General features: G+C 42.2%; 2 protein-coding genes across 5 annotated transcripts in view; one reads left to right on the top strand and one right to left on the bottom strand.

Annotated features, from left to right (window-relative positions):
- Window positions 1-2,453, top strand: part of BMP2K (BMP2 inducible kinase) — a gene marked incomplete at its 3' end in the record, with an annotated part of 60,376 nt that extends 57,923 nt beyond the window's left edge. The window contains exon 16 of the mRNA XM_080343427.1: window positions 1,042-2,453. Coding sequence (XP_080199553.1) covers window positions 1,042-2,453 — 1,412 coding nt within the window. The remainder of the gene's footprint in view (window positions 1-1,041) is intronic.
- Window positions 2,454-7,952: 5,499 nt separating this feature from the next.
- On the bottom strand, window positions 7,953-16,300 carry PAQR3 (progestin and adipoQ receptor family member 3). 4 transcript variants are annotated; one of them, XR_013922121.1, is made up of 10 exons: window positions 15,566-16,300; window positions 15,314-15,476; window positions 13,959-14,114; window positions 13,032-13,229; window positions 11,546-11,636; window positions 11,063-11,211; window positions 10,364-10,615; window positions 9,078-9,166; window positions 8,698-8,795; window positions 7,953-8,086 (listed from the first exon to the last, which is right to left on the bottom strand). XR_013922121.1 is itself a non-coding variant. In XM_080344363.1 (7 exons), exons 1-6 carry the CDS (start codon window positions 15,748-15,750, stop codon window positions 11,069-11,071), a joined length of 936 nt encoding a protein of 311 aa, XP_080200489.1. In that variant the 5' UTR covers window positions 15,751-16,300; the 3' UTR covers window positions 8,120-10,615; window positions 11,063-11,068. The 4 variants fall into 4 exon arrangements, 1 of the variants encoding a protein (XP_080200489.1); XR_013922122.1 differs by lacking the exon at window positions 7,953-8,086 and having other exon boundaries at window positions 8,120-8,795; XR_013922123.1 differs by lacking the exons at window positions 7,953-8,086; window positions 9,078-9,166 and having other exon boundaries at window positions 8,120-8,795.
- Window positions 16,301-17,671: the final 1,371 nt, after the last annotated feature.

The raw sequence follows: 17,671 nt of genomic DNA, 5'->3' as shown, positions 1-17,671 counted from the left end.
AATTCCAGTGAGCCTGGCTACTCAGGCTAATTTTCGCCACTTATGCTGCAAAAGGTTATTCAAACAAAAGAATACTGCTGAAAGAATGCAATATGGTTAAGAAGTTAGTTTGATTAAATTTATTTTGCAACACTGGGATGTCATGGAATCTTTCCTCCAGCTTGGATGTGAACAAACTTTCTCTTTTTCCTAGTCCCTGATTTTCATGGACTTTAGAGGAACCTAATTATCTCGGAGGTGTTTTGTAGGATTGGCTAGTGCTATGAAAGTTTGGGAAAGACTGGAGGCTTAACAAGGTGTAAAAATGATGTTGACTATGTCAGTATTGCCACATGTATTCAACTGTGTGGTGAAACCCTTCATACAGTGGGTTAGATTTGGAGAACCTCTTCAAAAGGCAGCCTTAAGGGATGTGATTGTCAACAAGGTGCATTTAGTTTCTGGAATGCAGAAATTGCACATGTACTAGTAGGTAGGTCAGTAGAGTAGAGCACTCAGATCTGTTGTTGCTGTAAACTGGTACCCGAGATCTGAAGTGAATTATTTGAAATTGCTGGATACTTTTGCCTATGCTGATTGTTTTTATTACTAGAGCATTAAGGTTGTCAAAGCAGATTATCAAAACCTAAGCACTTTAACAAATAAGTAGCTTGCTTTAAAAAATAATAATACATTTAAAATCTTTCAAGCATGCTGGCTCCTGTTTCTTTGGAGAGGTGCCGCTGCGTAATGAGTGCATTTGAAAAGCTGGCTCTAGAGACCACCTGTGTCCATTGGTCCCTTCTTCATGCCACAAAAGTACTAGTGTTGTATTTCTAGATATCTTGAGCTTGAGGAGTAAAGCTGGAAAGTCTGACTGTTAATCAATTTTATGACTACTGTTTGAAATATTAGATCTGATTTTTAGCTTATTTTCTTCAGTAATTACAGAATATATGTTTGCATTAACTCTTTGTATGTGTGGCTATGGCATGTGTGGAGTAAGTGTTGATTTTAAGAGTGTATTTCAAGTTTTGTTTTGCATTTTTTTTGGACCTGCAGGTTCCCCTGGAAAACAAGTGGATAACTCAGCCAGCAATCAAGGAAATAACTTAGGGAGCCCAAACAAGGTTGGAAAGCTGAGCCTTGGGAGTAAAACTGCAGAGGGAGATGTGACAAAAAGTGGCAATGAGTCAGAGAGTGATTTTGAATCTGATCCTCCTTCTCCTAAGAGCAGTGAGGAAGAAGAACAGGAGGATGAAGAAGTCTTGCAAGGAGCGAATGGAGACTTCAATGATGACAATGATACAGAACCAGAGAATTTAGGCCACCGGCCTCTCCTCATGGACTCTGAGGAAGAGGTGGAGGAAGAGGAGGAAGAGAAGCAAAGTTCTGACTCTGATTCTGGTCGTACCAAGCAAAAAACTGTGGAAGGGCTCCCGAGCAGTAGGTTCAGCGGTGGCATTGCCAGTGGTGAAATCAAAGAACCCAGTTTAATGCACATACCCTTGTCTGAGGTGCCAAGTACTGTCATCAAGGTAAGCCCTGGCCAAGAATTTGATGTGTTTGGGGCAGTGCCCTTTTTCACTCTTCAGCCTCAGGCAAGAGAGAAGAGGGACAAAGATGTCTTTGCTCAGACTGCTTTTCCCAGCCTAAACGAAGAGCAGGATGACTTTGATGTTTTCACAAAAGCCCCCTTCAGCAAAAAGGTGTCTCAGCAAGATGGCCAGGTGGCAGAAACTAAGACTCTGCTCTCCCCCACCTCTCCACAGAGTGTCGATATTTTCGGCTGCACCCCATTTCAGCCTTCCCTTCTCTCCAAGACTGGTGGGAGTAAAGAGGACCTATTTGGGCTGGTTCCTTTTGAAGAGGTCACAGGGAGTCAGCAGCAGCAGAAGGTGAAGCAGCAGCGTAACCTGCAGAAACTTTCTTCCCGCCAAAGGCGCATGAAACAGGAGGTCTCAAAGAACAATGGGAAGCGCCACCATGGCACCCCGACCACCACGAAGAAGGCGTTGAAGCCAAGCTACCGCACCCCTGAGAGAGCCCGCAGGCACAAGAAAGCAGGCCGCAGGGACTCACAGAGCAGCAATGAGTTCCTGACTATCTCGGACTCCAAAGAGAACATAAGCATTTCATTGACTGACAGCAAAGATCGGAGCAACCCTCTGCAGACAGATGAGAGTCTACTGGATCTTTTTGGAGCCAAACCCTTCCACCCACCAGACTTGTTGCGGCATCCTCAGCATCAAGGTTCCAGTGACAACCGTGGAGATCATGGCACTGCAGTAGTGGCTGGTAGACCTAGGCAGAGCTCCTTGCATGCAGCTGTTCACAGTGGTGACGGGCTGAAAATAGATGACTTTGGTGCAGTACCCTTCACAGAACTGGTTGTGCAGAGCACGCAGAGCCAGCAGCAACAGGCACTAGAGTTAGATCCCTTCGGAGCAGCTCCATTTCCTTCCAAACCATAAAAGCTTCCAATGGGTTCCACCCTTCCACCTCTCTGAGTTGCTTCATAGAGGTTTTAATTAGTGGAGTAATTTATCTGGTTGAATTGACAGGGACCTGAGTTGTACCGTTTGTTCAAGTTCAAGAAGGCACAGCCAGCTTGCATGATGTAATGATGGTGAATTTATATTGTTGGGTTTTAGTTAGTTTGTTTGTTTTCTGAGAGAAATAGAAAAAAAAAACAAACAAACAACACAGGAGTATTATTTGGTTATGACAGATGGCTGCCAGAATTAAAAGAGAAATCAGATACAAATCATTGCCTGTCACAGACTTTGAGCCCTGGAACGTGATGTCATTTTGTACTTTTGCATTGCCTTTTCAGTCCTCTGTGATGTGCTGAGGTGGGTGGAGGGAGAGGGAGAGGCAGAGATCACATGAAAAAAGTTTTACATATGTGTAGGTAGGCTACCAGAACTGTGACGGTTCATCACATCTCAGTTGCAGTAGACCTAAGAACCAAAATGTACTAATATCCAGACTGATCTGCTGGAAATAGTTGAGTCTTTGCTTCCTAGCTAAACTACCTTGGTTAATCATAGAAATAAAGAAGCAAAGTCCTCAAGGGCTTGTGGCCCAGAATTCCAGAGCACATCTGTGGCTTGGGACCTAGTAGACATCTATGCAGCTGCAGAGATGAAATGCAAATTATTTTTGTGTGTGCCTAAATATTCAGGGGTTTTTGGGTTTTGGTTTTTGTTTTGTTTTTTACGATAAGTGCCGTTAATATAAAATAGCAAACTGGAAGTTTAGAGTTAAAACTAAAGATGCAGAGAATGTAATGGTTTATAAGACAGAAAGCCTGAATGTAGGGGAGTAAACCAGCAGGCATGCATCCAGTGTTTGCAGCACTTTTTGAGACTACTCAGTACACTGGGAAGAAAGACTAGTTTACACAAGTAAATAATTTTCCATATATGGAATGTTTTATATATCTTGTATAGTTGGCTGTGAGATGCAACCATCAGATTTATTCGATTACAAATTGAGATTTGTCTGAAAATACTTTTTCTCTTTCTCTTGGATTTTTATTGCAAAGAAAACTTGTATTCTTTCAAACCTGCTGTTTTTTAAAACAATTTTATGTAATTGCTGTAACCTAATGTTCCTTTACGTTTTGATGAATCTATTATTGTACTTAGGTGTATTTTATAAGAAAGTTTTGCTAAATGCACTGAGCTTTGAAGAAACTTCTCTGAAACTGGATTTGTTTCAGAACAGAAGCAGTAAGCAGCAGGTAGCTTGCAGAAGCTGATGGCTACTGTACCAGTAAACTGCATTTCACACCATAAAGCCTTACAGGCAGGACTCCTGTCCTGCTGCACAATACCTCTTAGACATTAGGTGCATGAGACATGGCTAAAGCTTGTAAGTGCAGTGCTAGTTGGTGATGGGAAGATGTGAACAGGCTTGTCGAAGATAAGATTTTGTTACTGCTATAGAAGCACATGCTGCATGTAAGCAGGATGGCTTCTTAACTGCTTCACAACTTGTGTCAAGCCATTTACAGTGTCTGCAGAGTGAGTACGAGTTGGGACGGTCCAATTTGCCTTTTTTTCATGACAATCCTAAAGAGAAAGCCTTCATGAGGAGGTGGTTCCTTTGCTTGTCTCAACTTGATATCCTGCTCTGCTGAATGCTGATGAGTAGATAATTGGATGTTTATATATGGAATCCATAAGCACTCATCATTGTGTGTCCCAATGTCTGTCCCACCCTCTTTCACAGGAGGTAAAATTAAATACTGAGGGTTGTGCTGGTTTATACAGTCATCCCAAGATCTGTGAGAGTCAGGGGTGGACCCTTTACAATATTTGTTGAAAACACCATGTTAAAAACAAGCCACTTGATTCTGGGGGTTGGTTTGATAAAACACTCCCTCAGATATATGCGAGATTGTTTCCCCTACTCCTGGAATTTTTAAGTAGCTCATACATACCTTTGTTACCATTATCTTTCTCGTTTTCATTTTGCTCACACAATGGAAGTGAATTATTACAGCTGTGCTTGGTTAACTGTGCCTTTTTTAGGCTTAGAAATTAAGCTCTTAGCAGGTTATGAGTAGAAATGTTTCACCTCTATTTGCACAGGAGTGTCTTAGGCTTTATTACTACTGTTCTCGCCTGGGTTTTTTGTGCCAAAGGCTGTAAGAAGCACACACCAGGTTTTGTAGCATTTTCTGATACTCAGGTTAACTCATCACTTTTTTCCTTTTTCTGCACATGTGTATGAGCTGCCTTCCTATGGTTTCCTTCTGAACTGTTACTCACCTGCCTTAAGAGCTGTTGGAAGAGAATACTAATGGGGCAGTTGAGTGGAAATAAAACAAGAAAAAATCAACAGGCAACAGACTCACAGTCTCAAATGTGGCTAGTCCTCATGGAAACCACGCAGCCACTGCTCTCGCTGCTGGAAAAGGGACTTCAGGGCTTGCTCGGCAATTTGGTGCCAAAGGAGCAGGTTAACAACGTGCACTAAAACTGGGGCTTAGCTCCGCTGCCTGAGAGATGGTTTGGTGTTTGACACAGAAGGAAAAGGTGGTGCATTGGTGGACTTGGCGTGGGCCTAAATATTCAGGTTAAATAAAAACAGAAGGAAGCATGGGGTTTTTTTATTTGTTTACCCTGAGACTTCAGTTTGAGGAGCGCTACAGGTTTACTCTTTTTGTGGTGGGTCAGTTTGTTTTTTTGGCAGAGGGTCCATAAGCAGTTTTAGTACAATACAGGAAAGTTGAAGCGAGGTTGTACATAGAAACTGAAAAAGGAGATAAAAGCAAACTGTAAACACAAGTTATTCTAAAACTGGCATAATGCCTCTGGCTGGCTATGAGTTATGGCCTATGATATTTGCTCTCTAATGGCCTTAATGAGTCTTGTTCTTTGTATTCTAGTTATGAAACAGGGTTTTGCATAAATGTAATTATTTTTGTTTCTAGAGTTAAAATTATCCTTCCTTATGACTGAAAAGAGATTAGTATGCCTCAGTAAGTTGACTTTGTGTGGTAAGTTTAGTTTATACACGATTAAACCCAAGTTTGGGTTTAATTTCTACTAAGATCCACTATTCAAGAGAGACAAAATGTGGTACTGTTGAGGAATGTCATATCCTTTTGCCTTTATTTGTGGGGTGTGTGTGTGCTCACATGTGCACTTGCCATGGGGTGTATTATGACCTTACCTGTAACACAGGAATGGCCTTACTGCACTGGACATGTACCATACTGTCTATGAAGACAATAATAGTGAGGTAAGGAACTGATACTTGCATCAGAAAATACTGATTTTTACAGCTTTTCTTTCAGCACATTGAATGACTGAACCCAGGCCTTTTATCATCAGCTGCTTGAGAGAGAGATTCTGTCACTTATAAGGTACTAAGAAGCCCTGAATGGTTACGGTCACTGAAAGAAAAATAGCATAGTTCTGTTTTTCTGCAGACTCTTAAATGGCCTTGAGATGTGTGTGATTGCTTTGGCTGACTTGTGTAATGTGGGACCCCTGATAACAGCTTTGGAGGGAAGAACTTTTAATCATTCTGGGTGTCCTGGTTAGTAAAACAAAGTACTGTGAAAATAAGTTGATATATTTGCTACTGTGAGAATGAGTTTATCTGGAGTCTTTTATACTTTATTGTGTATTTTTATATATGAAAAGTATATATAAAATATACACATGCTCACATACATTGTGTATCTCTTGGAGCTGCTGTGTTTTAAGTGACATAGCAGCTACAATCATTTTCGTCTGATGTGAGAGAGTGAGTATGAATGAAAGCTGCAAAAGAAAAAAAAGTGCAAAGGGTAGCTGCTGTGTTACTTGTCTACAGTGCTTCTTTTGTAAAGGAAAATTCAAGGAAATTGTGTGTATAGCAAAATTTGTGACTAAGGCATCACGTAATATTGAAGAGCAACAAAACTATTTTAAAATTGCTGGCATTCAGCTTTTAAGTGCACTTTCCTGAACTATACTTCCATTTCTTGTTAGACTTCAAGTTTCTAAAGCTTTTTTGTGTACCACTAAACAGAGAACTTTAACTTTTTTGTGAAACCGATGTATGTCATGAAATACTTGGAGTTGTTAAATAAACAAACATGATAACATGACTTTGCAGATCTCCTTAAACATTGCATTGAGTTTTCATATTTAGGCTTGAATTTAGTTGCTATAAGCAATGCTGCTTCTACTGATTGCTTTTAGTGTCTGTAGGCTTCTGTTACTATTTTTTAAATGTTTTAAAATACTTGTATTTGCTGCCCAATCATCTTTCTTTGTTCAGCTTGTTAACCCATTGATCATGTGTTGTTTTTCATTCCTAAGGTTCATTATTACTCTTAAAGCCTTCTAGCAGAATGGTTCTGAAGGAATGTGTTCTGATTCCTAGGCGGTAACTGAAGCTTAGTCCCTTGTCTATAGCCACAATTTTAAGTAGTTTCCAATGCTGCCTCCATGGATTTCTGCCCTTAATCTTCTAGACATAACTTTCATGTGATTTGAACCCTTCTACCAACTGTTCACTAGGGCAGTTTTCTGGATGCTGCTTGTACTGATTTTACCCTTGGATAAGCTGAGGAAAGAGTAAAAAATGGTCAGGAAAAGATTGAGCAGCAACAGGACTCAGTTACCACATAGTAGCTGGTGTCCTGGCCATCCTGCCTTCTGATTATGTCCCAGTTCAGTCTTAATTTTGTTAAAAGCAAATCCACAAGGATACAATTTAATTGGAGGTTTCAGCTTAAACAAACATGAACAATTATTGCCGTTAAACTCCTGCTTTAAATAGTTTTTCCTGGATAATGTGGTCTTTTAATCTGCACCCTACCTGTGGCTTAAAGGTTTGGCAGAGTGCAGGAGGAAGGGGACTTGGGGCAGTCCCGAGGGTTACTGGTAACCAGCGTTCTGAGAACAACAGCCGTGTGCTGCAGGACAGAATGAGAATGGGTGCTTTGAACAGAGCAGAGTAGTTCCTGCTGCCTGAGCCGCTGCCTGCTTCACGCTGTATGCACAGGCAAGTTCTGCATATGGTCAAAGGTCTTCTGCCCTTGCCATCTCTGGTTGAACATTTGTTTTCAGGTCTCAGCAGTGACAAAAGCGGTTAAAAAATCTTCTGGCAAAATTTTGTTTTGTTTTTGCGGTATAGCTGTGGAATACTGTGGTATAAGTGATTTCTCATCACTGTGTTTTGCATGCAGTTGAACTACTTCTCTTAGGGTGAAAGCACGTTTACAAAGTTGAGGCTGGGAATAGTACTGTTGAGTCAGAATGAACTTTCCCTTTTTGCTTAGGATACAGCAACAGAAATGGCCAGAACTCTTTAGAACAAAGCACTGCCTGGAAACTATCTAGATCTGAAGGTGGAAGGTTGCAAAGCTGTGTTCATCAGCAGAATAAGCTAGAAATCCTCCTTCAGAAACACATACCGTACACTAGATTTCTTGAGAATATATTACATCGACGATTGGAATAGTGCAGTTTGAACTCTTGGCCTGCCCTTCCATGCTGTGTCTTGGTAATTCAAGAGCCAGTCTCCCTGTATATTTAAAACCCAGGGGTTTTTGACAGAAGTTGTGTGGTTGAGGAGTTCACATCTGTCATTTCACCTATGTGAGATGCAAGAATGATATTACTCCAAGTAAACATCCAATGAACCAAAATTTATTTACAGGTTCAGTATGTACATAAAAGACCATCATGCAGCTTGATAAATTTTGTCAGGGTAATAAAAATGTACAACTTTGCCATCAGTTTCCTTATCCAGTGAAAACTTACAGTAGTTAACAGTTTACATTAAAAAATACATTAGCTAATTATCAAGTAAGTATGCTTTCAATACACAAACACACATTCTTTGAATATTGTTCACATAACACTGGAAACAGGCTTTTCTACTTGCAGGTTCCTTGTCAGTCTTAAGTAGCAGTAATTAGTGCATTTGAAACTCACTTAACTGTTAAGTTTAAAAAAATTAAATAAAAATCAGTGTTTACTCTGGAAGGCTCAAAGGTCTGGAAGTTGGCTTTTAAATGCAAAGTCAGTTCTTGCTACTATTTGTTTATGGGGTTAAAAAAAAAGACAACAAAAAACCAAACAACAACCAGAAAAAACCTGACCAACCCACAAAACCAGAAACAAAAACCAAAACCAAGAAAACTGACAACCCCTTGAACTTAATCTGAATTTAACCATCAGTTAGCAGTACTGTCCAGCATACCCACAGACAGGTTAGTATCCCGTCTTCTCCATCCCTGATGAGCGTTCAGGTGCCCAACAGTAAATTTCTGTCGCTATTCCTCATCTCCTTGGCACTTCCTGAAAAGAAAGGATGAAGGGGCTGGGCTTGTTTAGCCCAAGGAGTAGGCAGCATTGCAGGGACCTACCCGCAGCCTGCCTGCACTGCCAAAGCCAGCCTCACCCCTGCTCTGAGGGTGCGAAAACCCTCTCTGAGAGGAAAGAGGCAATAGCACAGCACTGATAAGGCCAACAGTTCATTAAGGGCTTCTTGTGTGTTATGCAGCTTTAAGCATGTTTGCCTTGGGTTTTCCTAGCCCATTGCAGGCAGTGCCGTCTCTTCCTGAGCTGTGTCAGACTTACTTGAAATGGTACAAGGCTTCCATCATCTGGCTGTTGTCAGCTGATCACAAAATAAGAGAGAGGATGCCAGAACACCCTCCAAGGCCACGCTGCAGATAACAGAGGGAGTTGTAGTGAGGTCAGCTGTGACACTTTACAAGCCTAGAACAGAATGCTTCTGCATGTAGTCAAAGCAGAAACAGTGATGGTATCTCCCACTTTGTAGGGCTAGCGCCACTGTTGCAGTCATGCCCTTTAACAGCTCTAGTGCCAAACTTAAACTACTTGGGCTTAAGTCGTAACAGCATTTTGAGGCATGCAAAGGAACCTCCAAATGGCTAATGCTGACTAACACTTGGATTGTGGGCAGCAGCAGCATTTGCTACCATTGCTCAAACCAGCTGTAACGACAAGCACGGCTGCTATACAGAAGCCACTTAAAAATGGTGGTTCTAACCTAAAAAGTCAAAGAATTCCAATTCTGGTTGAAAAACTGGAACACACAGAGCTTAACACCAGCATATTTCGCATCTCTTTACTGTTGAGTTTATAAAACATGGTTTCAAGACAAATTATAAAACACAAGGCAACCTTTTCACTGTGGAAAGTTTATGGCAAGAAGTCATTTTCAGTAACTAAGCCTGCAAGTACAGTACATGTCACACAGCAAAAGGCCAAAGTTCAGTGATTTGAATCCACAGCAGGTTCACTACTCAGGGCATATTATTTCATCCTGTTAAAAAAATTTAACTTAAAATTCTTACCAACTCTACTGACTGCAATATAGTAACAAACATGCCGGGTTAGTGCTGCTACTGAAATATTTTAGAATACTAATTCCAAATTACCAAAAGGAGCTAGCTAGAGAAATTTCTTGGAAGTAATGGCACTACCCATATTGGGGGAGGCAATTTTCAAGATTTTAAATGAAGATATAGCTATGGTAGATGAAATGTGATCTGATTTTCCAGAAAAAAAAAAAAGGCAAAAACGGCTGTCCAGAAAGTAGAAGAGTCCACTAAATTCAATTTTATATGTTACCAGAGCAATGCTGAAGTGTATACAAATCACTTAATGAGTCAGAAGAATGCAACACACCAAACTGCTGTGATTTGGAGCCAAGAGCACATCCCACAGTTATCACGGTTTTAAAAGCACACTGTCAGGAGTGGTTTCTTAATTATGCACTTGAACAAAACCTGAAAACCTGGCATATGAGCCTGTTAGCAAAGGTACTTCTGTTGTTTGTGTTTAGCAAGCAAAAAAAAAATAACGCTTTGATCCAAATGCTTAGTTTTACTGCCCACCTTTTCACTGTCCTACTCCAGGAAGACCTGTTTTGTACTTGATTGCAGAACAGAAAAAGACTGAGAAGGAAATGCATCCTGGATCCTGTGCAATGCTGTTGTTTTTTTTCAAACCTCCTGGTAATATGCTGTCCCTGCAACCAGGGTAACAGTCCAGAAGTCAGAAAGGAACTGCCTCAGTGCTCAACTTCATAGCTCAGCATATTAGGCAAGGTCCACAGCCTCAAAGTCAGAAATCTCATCAGAGTGCCTCTGAAATACAGTGAGGAAACAACTTTAGTCACTGACTACACATATGAAATAATTAACTTTTACCTGATTTCCAAAAAATCCATATCAATGCTGAGTAGTCTTGAAAACCTGATAAAAGCCCAAGGAAAAGGCTACTTAGGAACAAAGACTGATGATTGCTTGAGATTATTAGAATTGTGAAACAGGTGAAAGGGATATGGTAGACCTCTGTCCAGCTGCTCTAAAACTGCACAAGGGCATTGCAGCCTCAGTGGTATACGTGACCAGAGTGCCTGCCATCAAGAGAACTACTTTTTGATTTACGAGCAAGTGTTCCACCAGTATGCATTTTCCCTGGGGAGGCTAATTAGGGAGGTTGAGTGAAATTTGTGACAAGCTACAATCAGGGTTATTTAACCCTACACTTGTTAAAATATCCTGTTCCCGTGAGTATGAAAACTGCTATACCTTCACTCACAAGTCTGCGCTGTATTCAGGACAGGGTTTGCTGTGCCTGTATTGCATGATGTACACTGTGGATTGATGCCACCAGTACAGCATCACAACCGCAAGGATGTGCCATACTTGGTGACTAGAGCCGAGGTAGTTCAGCTGCCCTGTGGGGAATAAAATGAGTTAAGAGAAGAAGAAGTGGTTAAATTGTTAAATTCAACAATAGCTCTTGCAACACAATTAGCAATCAGTCTCCTCCAAAGTTCAACTGTACACTCAGGTTACTGGGAGGCAGTGAAAGTTCTTTAACAAACTTGATTGGAAGTTGTCTGCCTTCTTTTGATGGAAGTACATGCAGTGTTTTACCCTATATAAGCATGCTTCATGTAGAACGTAGGCAACCTGTTCTCTCACAGGAAGTTCAGGACTCACAGAAAGGACTGTGGGCAGTGCAGGAAGCTTAACTGCAGAAAAAACACCCACAAGAGAATTTCCTACCTGGGAAGTATCTTTCTGGAACTTTGGAAATATAGAAGAGAAAAGCTACAGCAGCGATGAAGTACATGACAACTACACGCGGAGCAAACTCCTGCAAAAGAAAATGAAGCTCTCCTATTCTGCTGGAAGGTAAAAGAAGTTTCTAAATATAAAAAAGGCACAACAAAACTGAATCTTACTTCACTGCTTATGTTATCTACAGACAAAATCCAAGGGGGAAGCAAATGCCAAAATTTGGGAAAATCTGAATGGATAGAAACTTGTTTTATCGTGATCTCTCAGCTGCAACACACAAACTGCTTCGTGTTTATGTAAGATTTCTCAGTAAAAGGGCATCTGATACAGTGATCTTACACAAAGTGGCCAGGATAAGTGAGGAGTATGACTTAAGTGCAAACTCTCATTTACTCATTGGGATTGCAGTTGCTAGAATCCAAGGCCAAGGTAAATAATCAAGCAACACATTCATGAGTTGCTTTTAGTCTTCCTTAACAGAAAGTTTTGTTACCAGAAGCAGAGCGTTTTTCTGATGTCTGGATACAAAATGAGTACCATACCTACCATTCTGCCATACCAGGACAAACTGAATGGGGGGAGACACAGGGGGATGGCTACTGTTTATCTGATTCTTAGGAGGCCAGTGTTAAGTGCCTTGTTTAAAGGCTACCTATATTCATAAATGTTGCTCTTCCACATTCAACAGCAGCTCTGCACCAGGCTCAACCATCACCCCAGCTGACAGTCCTCCAGCAGGGCCAGTCTCAGAACTTGCACAGTTACTGCTTACTACAAAAAGGAAATGTTTTCTTCACACAATTATGTCACTGGGTAATTGCAATGATTTCTGGGGTTTTCAGATTTGAGCATACTTTCTTTAGCTGTGCTTCTTGTTTTTCAGAGCATAAGCAGTAAAGCAAGAACAGGAAAATAGTTAACTTCACAGTGATGTTAAATAAGGGTTGCATAAGAGACAGAGCACTGGGTAGGCAAATTTACTGCAAACCAGCGAACAGAACAGGAAACGAATAACCATCCCATCAGTATCTTCTGGTTCCCCTCCCTCCTTTCAAGCTGTGGAGGGGACAACTCAGAGCACTTCTGCAGCCTGACAGGTTACTTCCCATTCTGCAGGCAAGTCAGCTCTTTGCTCCCGTCCCTCACCCTGGGGTAACCAAGGGTGTGGTCCCCCTACACAGGCTGCTCTGTGCCTCAGGCAGGTGTGCACACTCACATTTGTATCCAGTTTTCCTTCTCACAGTGCAGGTTTAAATCAGTAAAACAGATTTAATCTACTCAACTTGTGTACTGGTTGTCAATGAACTTTTACGTGTTAGCATTGGGATCCTATTGTCTGAAAGAATTCTCTGCTTTAAGAAATTCTAATTGCCGCTGCTTTCCCCTCATTCCCCAAAGTGTAATGGGACTTATGGAAGATGCCAAGTGAAAAGCAAAAGGGAATCTTATTTCCTTCTTTTTTTTCTTTTACCTGTACAATAGATGCACCCATGCCACCGTTGAGCCAAATCCAGTGGATAGTGGGAATAATTCCATATCCAGACACTGAGCAAAAGATGATGGAACGCAATCTTTGCCACTGCTGTGTGAGGTAACTGGGATGAATCTGAGCAAAAAATACTGCCAAGATCATTGCCAGCACAGTGATCAAATATACCTGACGCCAGTACTGAGAAAAAAGGAGAAACGAGTAAGTTTTTGGGTTTTCTCATCATGTGCAGAAGTAAACTCTGGGTAAAAAGTTACATTTAGTAAAGATATATCAATTCTCCTGTCACTTCTGCAAGCACAAATGATAGGGTCTGAAAGAATAGACTTGTATTTGAGGGGAAGTGACTCTATTGCTTTGGTACATCTGATCATTTCTTCCAAGCACTACCTTCACTAAAACAATTTAAATATACCTCTGCCTAAGTGGACTTGTTAAACTACCCGACTGCTGTGTCTGCTGCAGACATGGATGTAATCTAGGCCTCTGAATGGAACTAATTTACTCGCTCTCTGTTAGCTGAAGAGAAAATAAGCTTGTTCCTGCCTCATGTGAGCTACCTAGTAGAAAATGATGTGTAAATTACTTGTGATAGGGACACATCCCATCCTCAGCCTCATGCATTTGACAGAAGCAGGACCTGCAAAGTTTATCCTGCTTTCATATAAGTTCAGCTATTTTCTCGAGGCTTGTGTGATTGACAGCTTGAAAGGAAAATCTCAGTTTGCCTATCACTTCAGCAAGCAAAGTTCTGTTCCTGCCAGAAAGAATTTGTTTCAGTTTCCATCTTTGTCTCCTGACCAGTATTCTGTTTGGACACTGCAATGAACCCACATTCCTAAGGCACAGGAACTACAACAATGAGACCACAGAAACTAAACATCACATCAACAAGTGCTTCAAACTTACGTTATTACAATAAAATGCATAAAACACGCCTGACACATAGCAGCCCAGGATACCAATGGAAATTCCTGCATAATCTAATGCCATCCATCGTCGACTGGTCTTCTCTGAGCGGTGACAACAGAAAAGATGATATCCCACTGAGCAAAGCATACAGACCTATATGAATATTCAAACAAGGCTACATTAATTTCTTGAACACTGGATTAATGCAAGCTTGAACTCTGAGGCTGAGAGCATTAAATTAACCTGTTACATGTTTTACAGTGCAAGTGATTCCTGCCAGTAATCAAAAGAAACTAACATAAGCTTCTCTATCAGAATGGAGGAGGAAAATAAAACTTTCAAGACTTGATAACCCCAAGTTGCACAGCTAAGAAAATTAGACTGTGGAGGCTTAGATGATGAGGCCAGAGAGGAGCAAGTATGCAAGGGAACAGGGCCACATCTGCATGACTACAGTGGGATGATGAATTCTGCTTGGCCAAACTACCACAAGCAGAAACCAAAGTCCAAATCTGCTCCAGCTGCCCAGCACTTACATTAATTTACTGAGAGAACACATGAGAAATTAAACACAGACTACTTGTTGGCATATTTTTTTTTTTCACTGAGAAATGTTTTTTCTGTTTCTCTACTACCCTCAACAGGAATAGAGAAGAGCACAACATCAGTGCTTTCCAAGCCAGCAAGGGAATGTTCCCCATTTCTAGCTATGCAAAGGTATTTTGTTCTATTCAGGGAATACAAACAGCCTTCTTCAGCTCTTCATGCTTTTTTAGGGATAACATACTTTACCAGAGCTTCAGCAGCCAAATGATGACACACTTGAAGTCTGCTGCTGAGAACAAATTTAATCTGACAGAGGAACTCTGGCGTATAGCAGGCAAAAAGTTAGAAGCCAAGCCCCAGTGCCAGTCCAGACCACCATCAGGCCATGGCTGATTTTCATGTTCTGGCTGGTAACCATTTCCAGCAATAATTGGTGCTGTCTGGGAGCCACATCAGACACCACAATACCCAGCTGAAGCTGTGAAATATGGCCTTGCACAAGTGGTTTTCACTGACTCTATTCTAAGCCAGCTACACTCAGTCCTCCCTGGTTTATTCCATATTTTAAGCAGATTAAAATCAAACGGTGAGCATATCAGTTACCTTAACAACAGTGCAATTAAAACATGCTTTCCTAGCTCTGCCCCTAGTCCATCTTGCTCTGCCCAGCTATTGCCAAGGGTCATGCATGCAATCCTATTTACACAATGTACAGGGACGCACTGCCAGTGGGCTTTAAGAGTTTATTTCTGAAAGGCAGCGCTCCCCCGAGCATCCTCCGCAGCCCACACACATCCGGCCCGTACCTGGAAGCAGAAGAGGCACACAGAGCAGATTACAAAGTCCTCTCGGGAGGCGCCGGCGGCCGGCAGCACAGCCGTCAGGTCGTAGATGCCCAGCGTGAAGAAGAGGACGAAGCCCAGCAGGTGGCTCCAGATGTTGACGGTCTCGTTGGAGAGGATGAAGAGGCTGCGAGGAGACATAAGGCGCAGGGGTGGGGCGGTGAGCCGGGGCTCAGCCCGACGGGCCCGGGGCGGAGCAGCGGGTCCTGCCCTCACCTTTTGAGGCAGAGGCGGGAGGGCAGGTAGGCCCGGTAGCCGTCGGTGATGTAGGGGTTGTCCTTCAGGAAGACGGGAATCTGCTCGTAGGTGTAGAGGCGGATGCCGCGGGGCACCAGCACGGGCCAGTAGTGGTAGCTCCCCAGCTCGATGTAGTGCGCGCTCCGCAGCAGCTTCTGGTGCATCCTGCCCGCCGCGCCGCATCGGACCGCGCGGGCGCCCCGTGCTCCGCGCCCCGGGGCGGCCACCGCCCCCCGCCCACGCTGCTTCCCCGGCACCGGCCGTCACGGCTGGCGGCGACCCTGCGCGCGTCGCGAGGTGATCGCGTCACAGCGCTGCGGCGCCTGCGCGTAGCTCTGGCAGCTGGCGGGCGGCGGCGCTGTTTTCCGCCGCGCGCGGAGCCGTTGCGGCCGTTAGGCGGTTCGGGGCGGGCGAAGCGAGGGGACTCGCGGAGACTGGGTCCCTTCAGTTCTTGCCCTTGGGACCCGCGCAGGTTCTTCCGCCCTCAAAGCCCTCCTGCCGCCGCCAGTAATTCCCGTCGAAGCGGTTGGGCGGCTGCGGACAGGCGGGGCTGTGCTGTCAGAGGTGGAGGAGGTGCTGGTGGGTTTGTTTTTTTTTTTCGAGAGTGCTTTGGAAGGAACCCGTTCTCCAAAATGGGTGCTTCGTGGCCTGCGTGTGACGTCCGTCAGTGGCCCAGGCTGGATGGAAGTGGTGCAGAATGCAGCGTTGCTTTGCATTTTTTTTGTGGGGGTATAACTAATGCTCTGGTTGTAGTTCTTTGTAGCATATGGCATACAGTAAAATTTTACATTCATATCATGGTAGATAATATAATGCAAAAAATAAATAGATGTATCTCTGAGAAGCTATTGAAGAAAAATGTTTCTCTTTGAAAACCAGCTGTTTACTTCAGATACACCTGGGTGCTTCAAATCTTTCTTAAACAAGGGCCAGAAAAACTTCAAGTTAAAAAGTGTTGTGGAATCTCATCAGTTGTGAGAATTGTACTTATACCTTGCAAGAGCAATTTCTGCTTAATTGACATAATGATGATTAGCATTTGGGTTTTTTCTGAGTTGTCTATCAAAGGACTCCAGCGAAAATGTTAAGAAGACTCTTCTAAAGGATTTGTTTTGCCTAAATAATATTAAAAAAACCCAAACAAACAAATAAAAAAACAACCCTGTGGGTTATTTGCTAGCTGCTTTATAATTATTTTCTTTTTAAAATAACAAGGGAGAAGTAATTTGCTGGATATCAATAGGATCCTTTTTGCTACATCTGGTTCTTGTTTTCAAAGTTGAAAACAAGTGTGCTGAATGGTAGTCTTCATTCACCTGCTCTTCCTCTCTAGTGATATGCCATGCAGAATGCTTCAAAGGTTTTCTGTTTCATTAAAGAAAATGTGAGAGCTTGTCTCCAACGTGATATGACAAGTATGAAAGATTTTCCCATGGCAGAGAGATTTGTGTTGTGAAATAAAAGATACAGGATGATGGGCATTTGAAATCAAGAAAGACAGTAAAGACCAGGTGTTCAAATCCTAGGCGTTGCAATATAACCAGCTGTGCTACATCACCCCCAAATTTCCATGTTTACACCATTTAGTTACCCAAATTAAGTTCGTTCTGGTCAATAACAGCTCTTGAATATTTCTACTAATCAATCATTCACTGAGATTTCTTAATGTCAGTGCTCTGAAAATGGTATTTCTCCTAGCTCTGCAAACCTGCTGGCAATTTTTCATGCCTTCTAGTTCCTCTTCAGCTGCTCTGTGTTCTGGGTGCATTTTTCTCTTGCATGTACCTCAGAATTTTGGCGAGGTACCCAGAGGAATCGTGTCATAATAATAATTCAGCAGTCTTAGCTTTAAGAAACTTCTTCATATTCTCATCTTTCTGGGATGTCTCTGAATGGCTCATTCATATTTTAATTAGTTTCTGTCTTCCTTTCCATATGACTTCTCTGTTTCTGTTTTGTTGTTGTGGTGGTGGTTTTTGTTGTGTTTTTTTTTTTTGTTTTGTTTATTTTTCCCTTCACCTTATCTTGCTGTTAATGAAATTAATAAGAATACTTTAGGAGAGATATATAGAAAAAGGCATACTG

The sequence above is a fragment of the Nesoenas mayeri genome, assembly GCF_963082525.1.
Source record: "Nesoenas mayeri genome assembly, chromosome: 4".
In the NCBI taxonomy this organism is placed as follows: domain Eukaryota; kingdom Metazoa; phylum Chordata; class Aves; order Columbiformes; family Columbidae; genus Nesoenas; species Nesoenas mayeri.
Note: the sequence above shows the minus strand (reverse complement) of the source record. Positions and strands in the feature narration are given on the sequence as shown.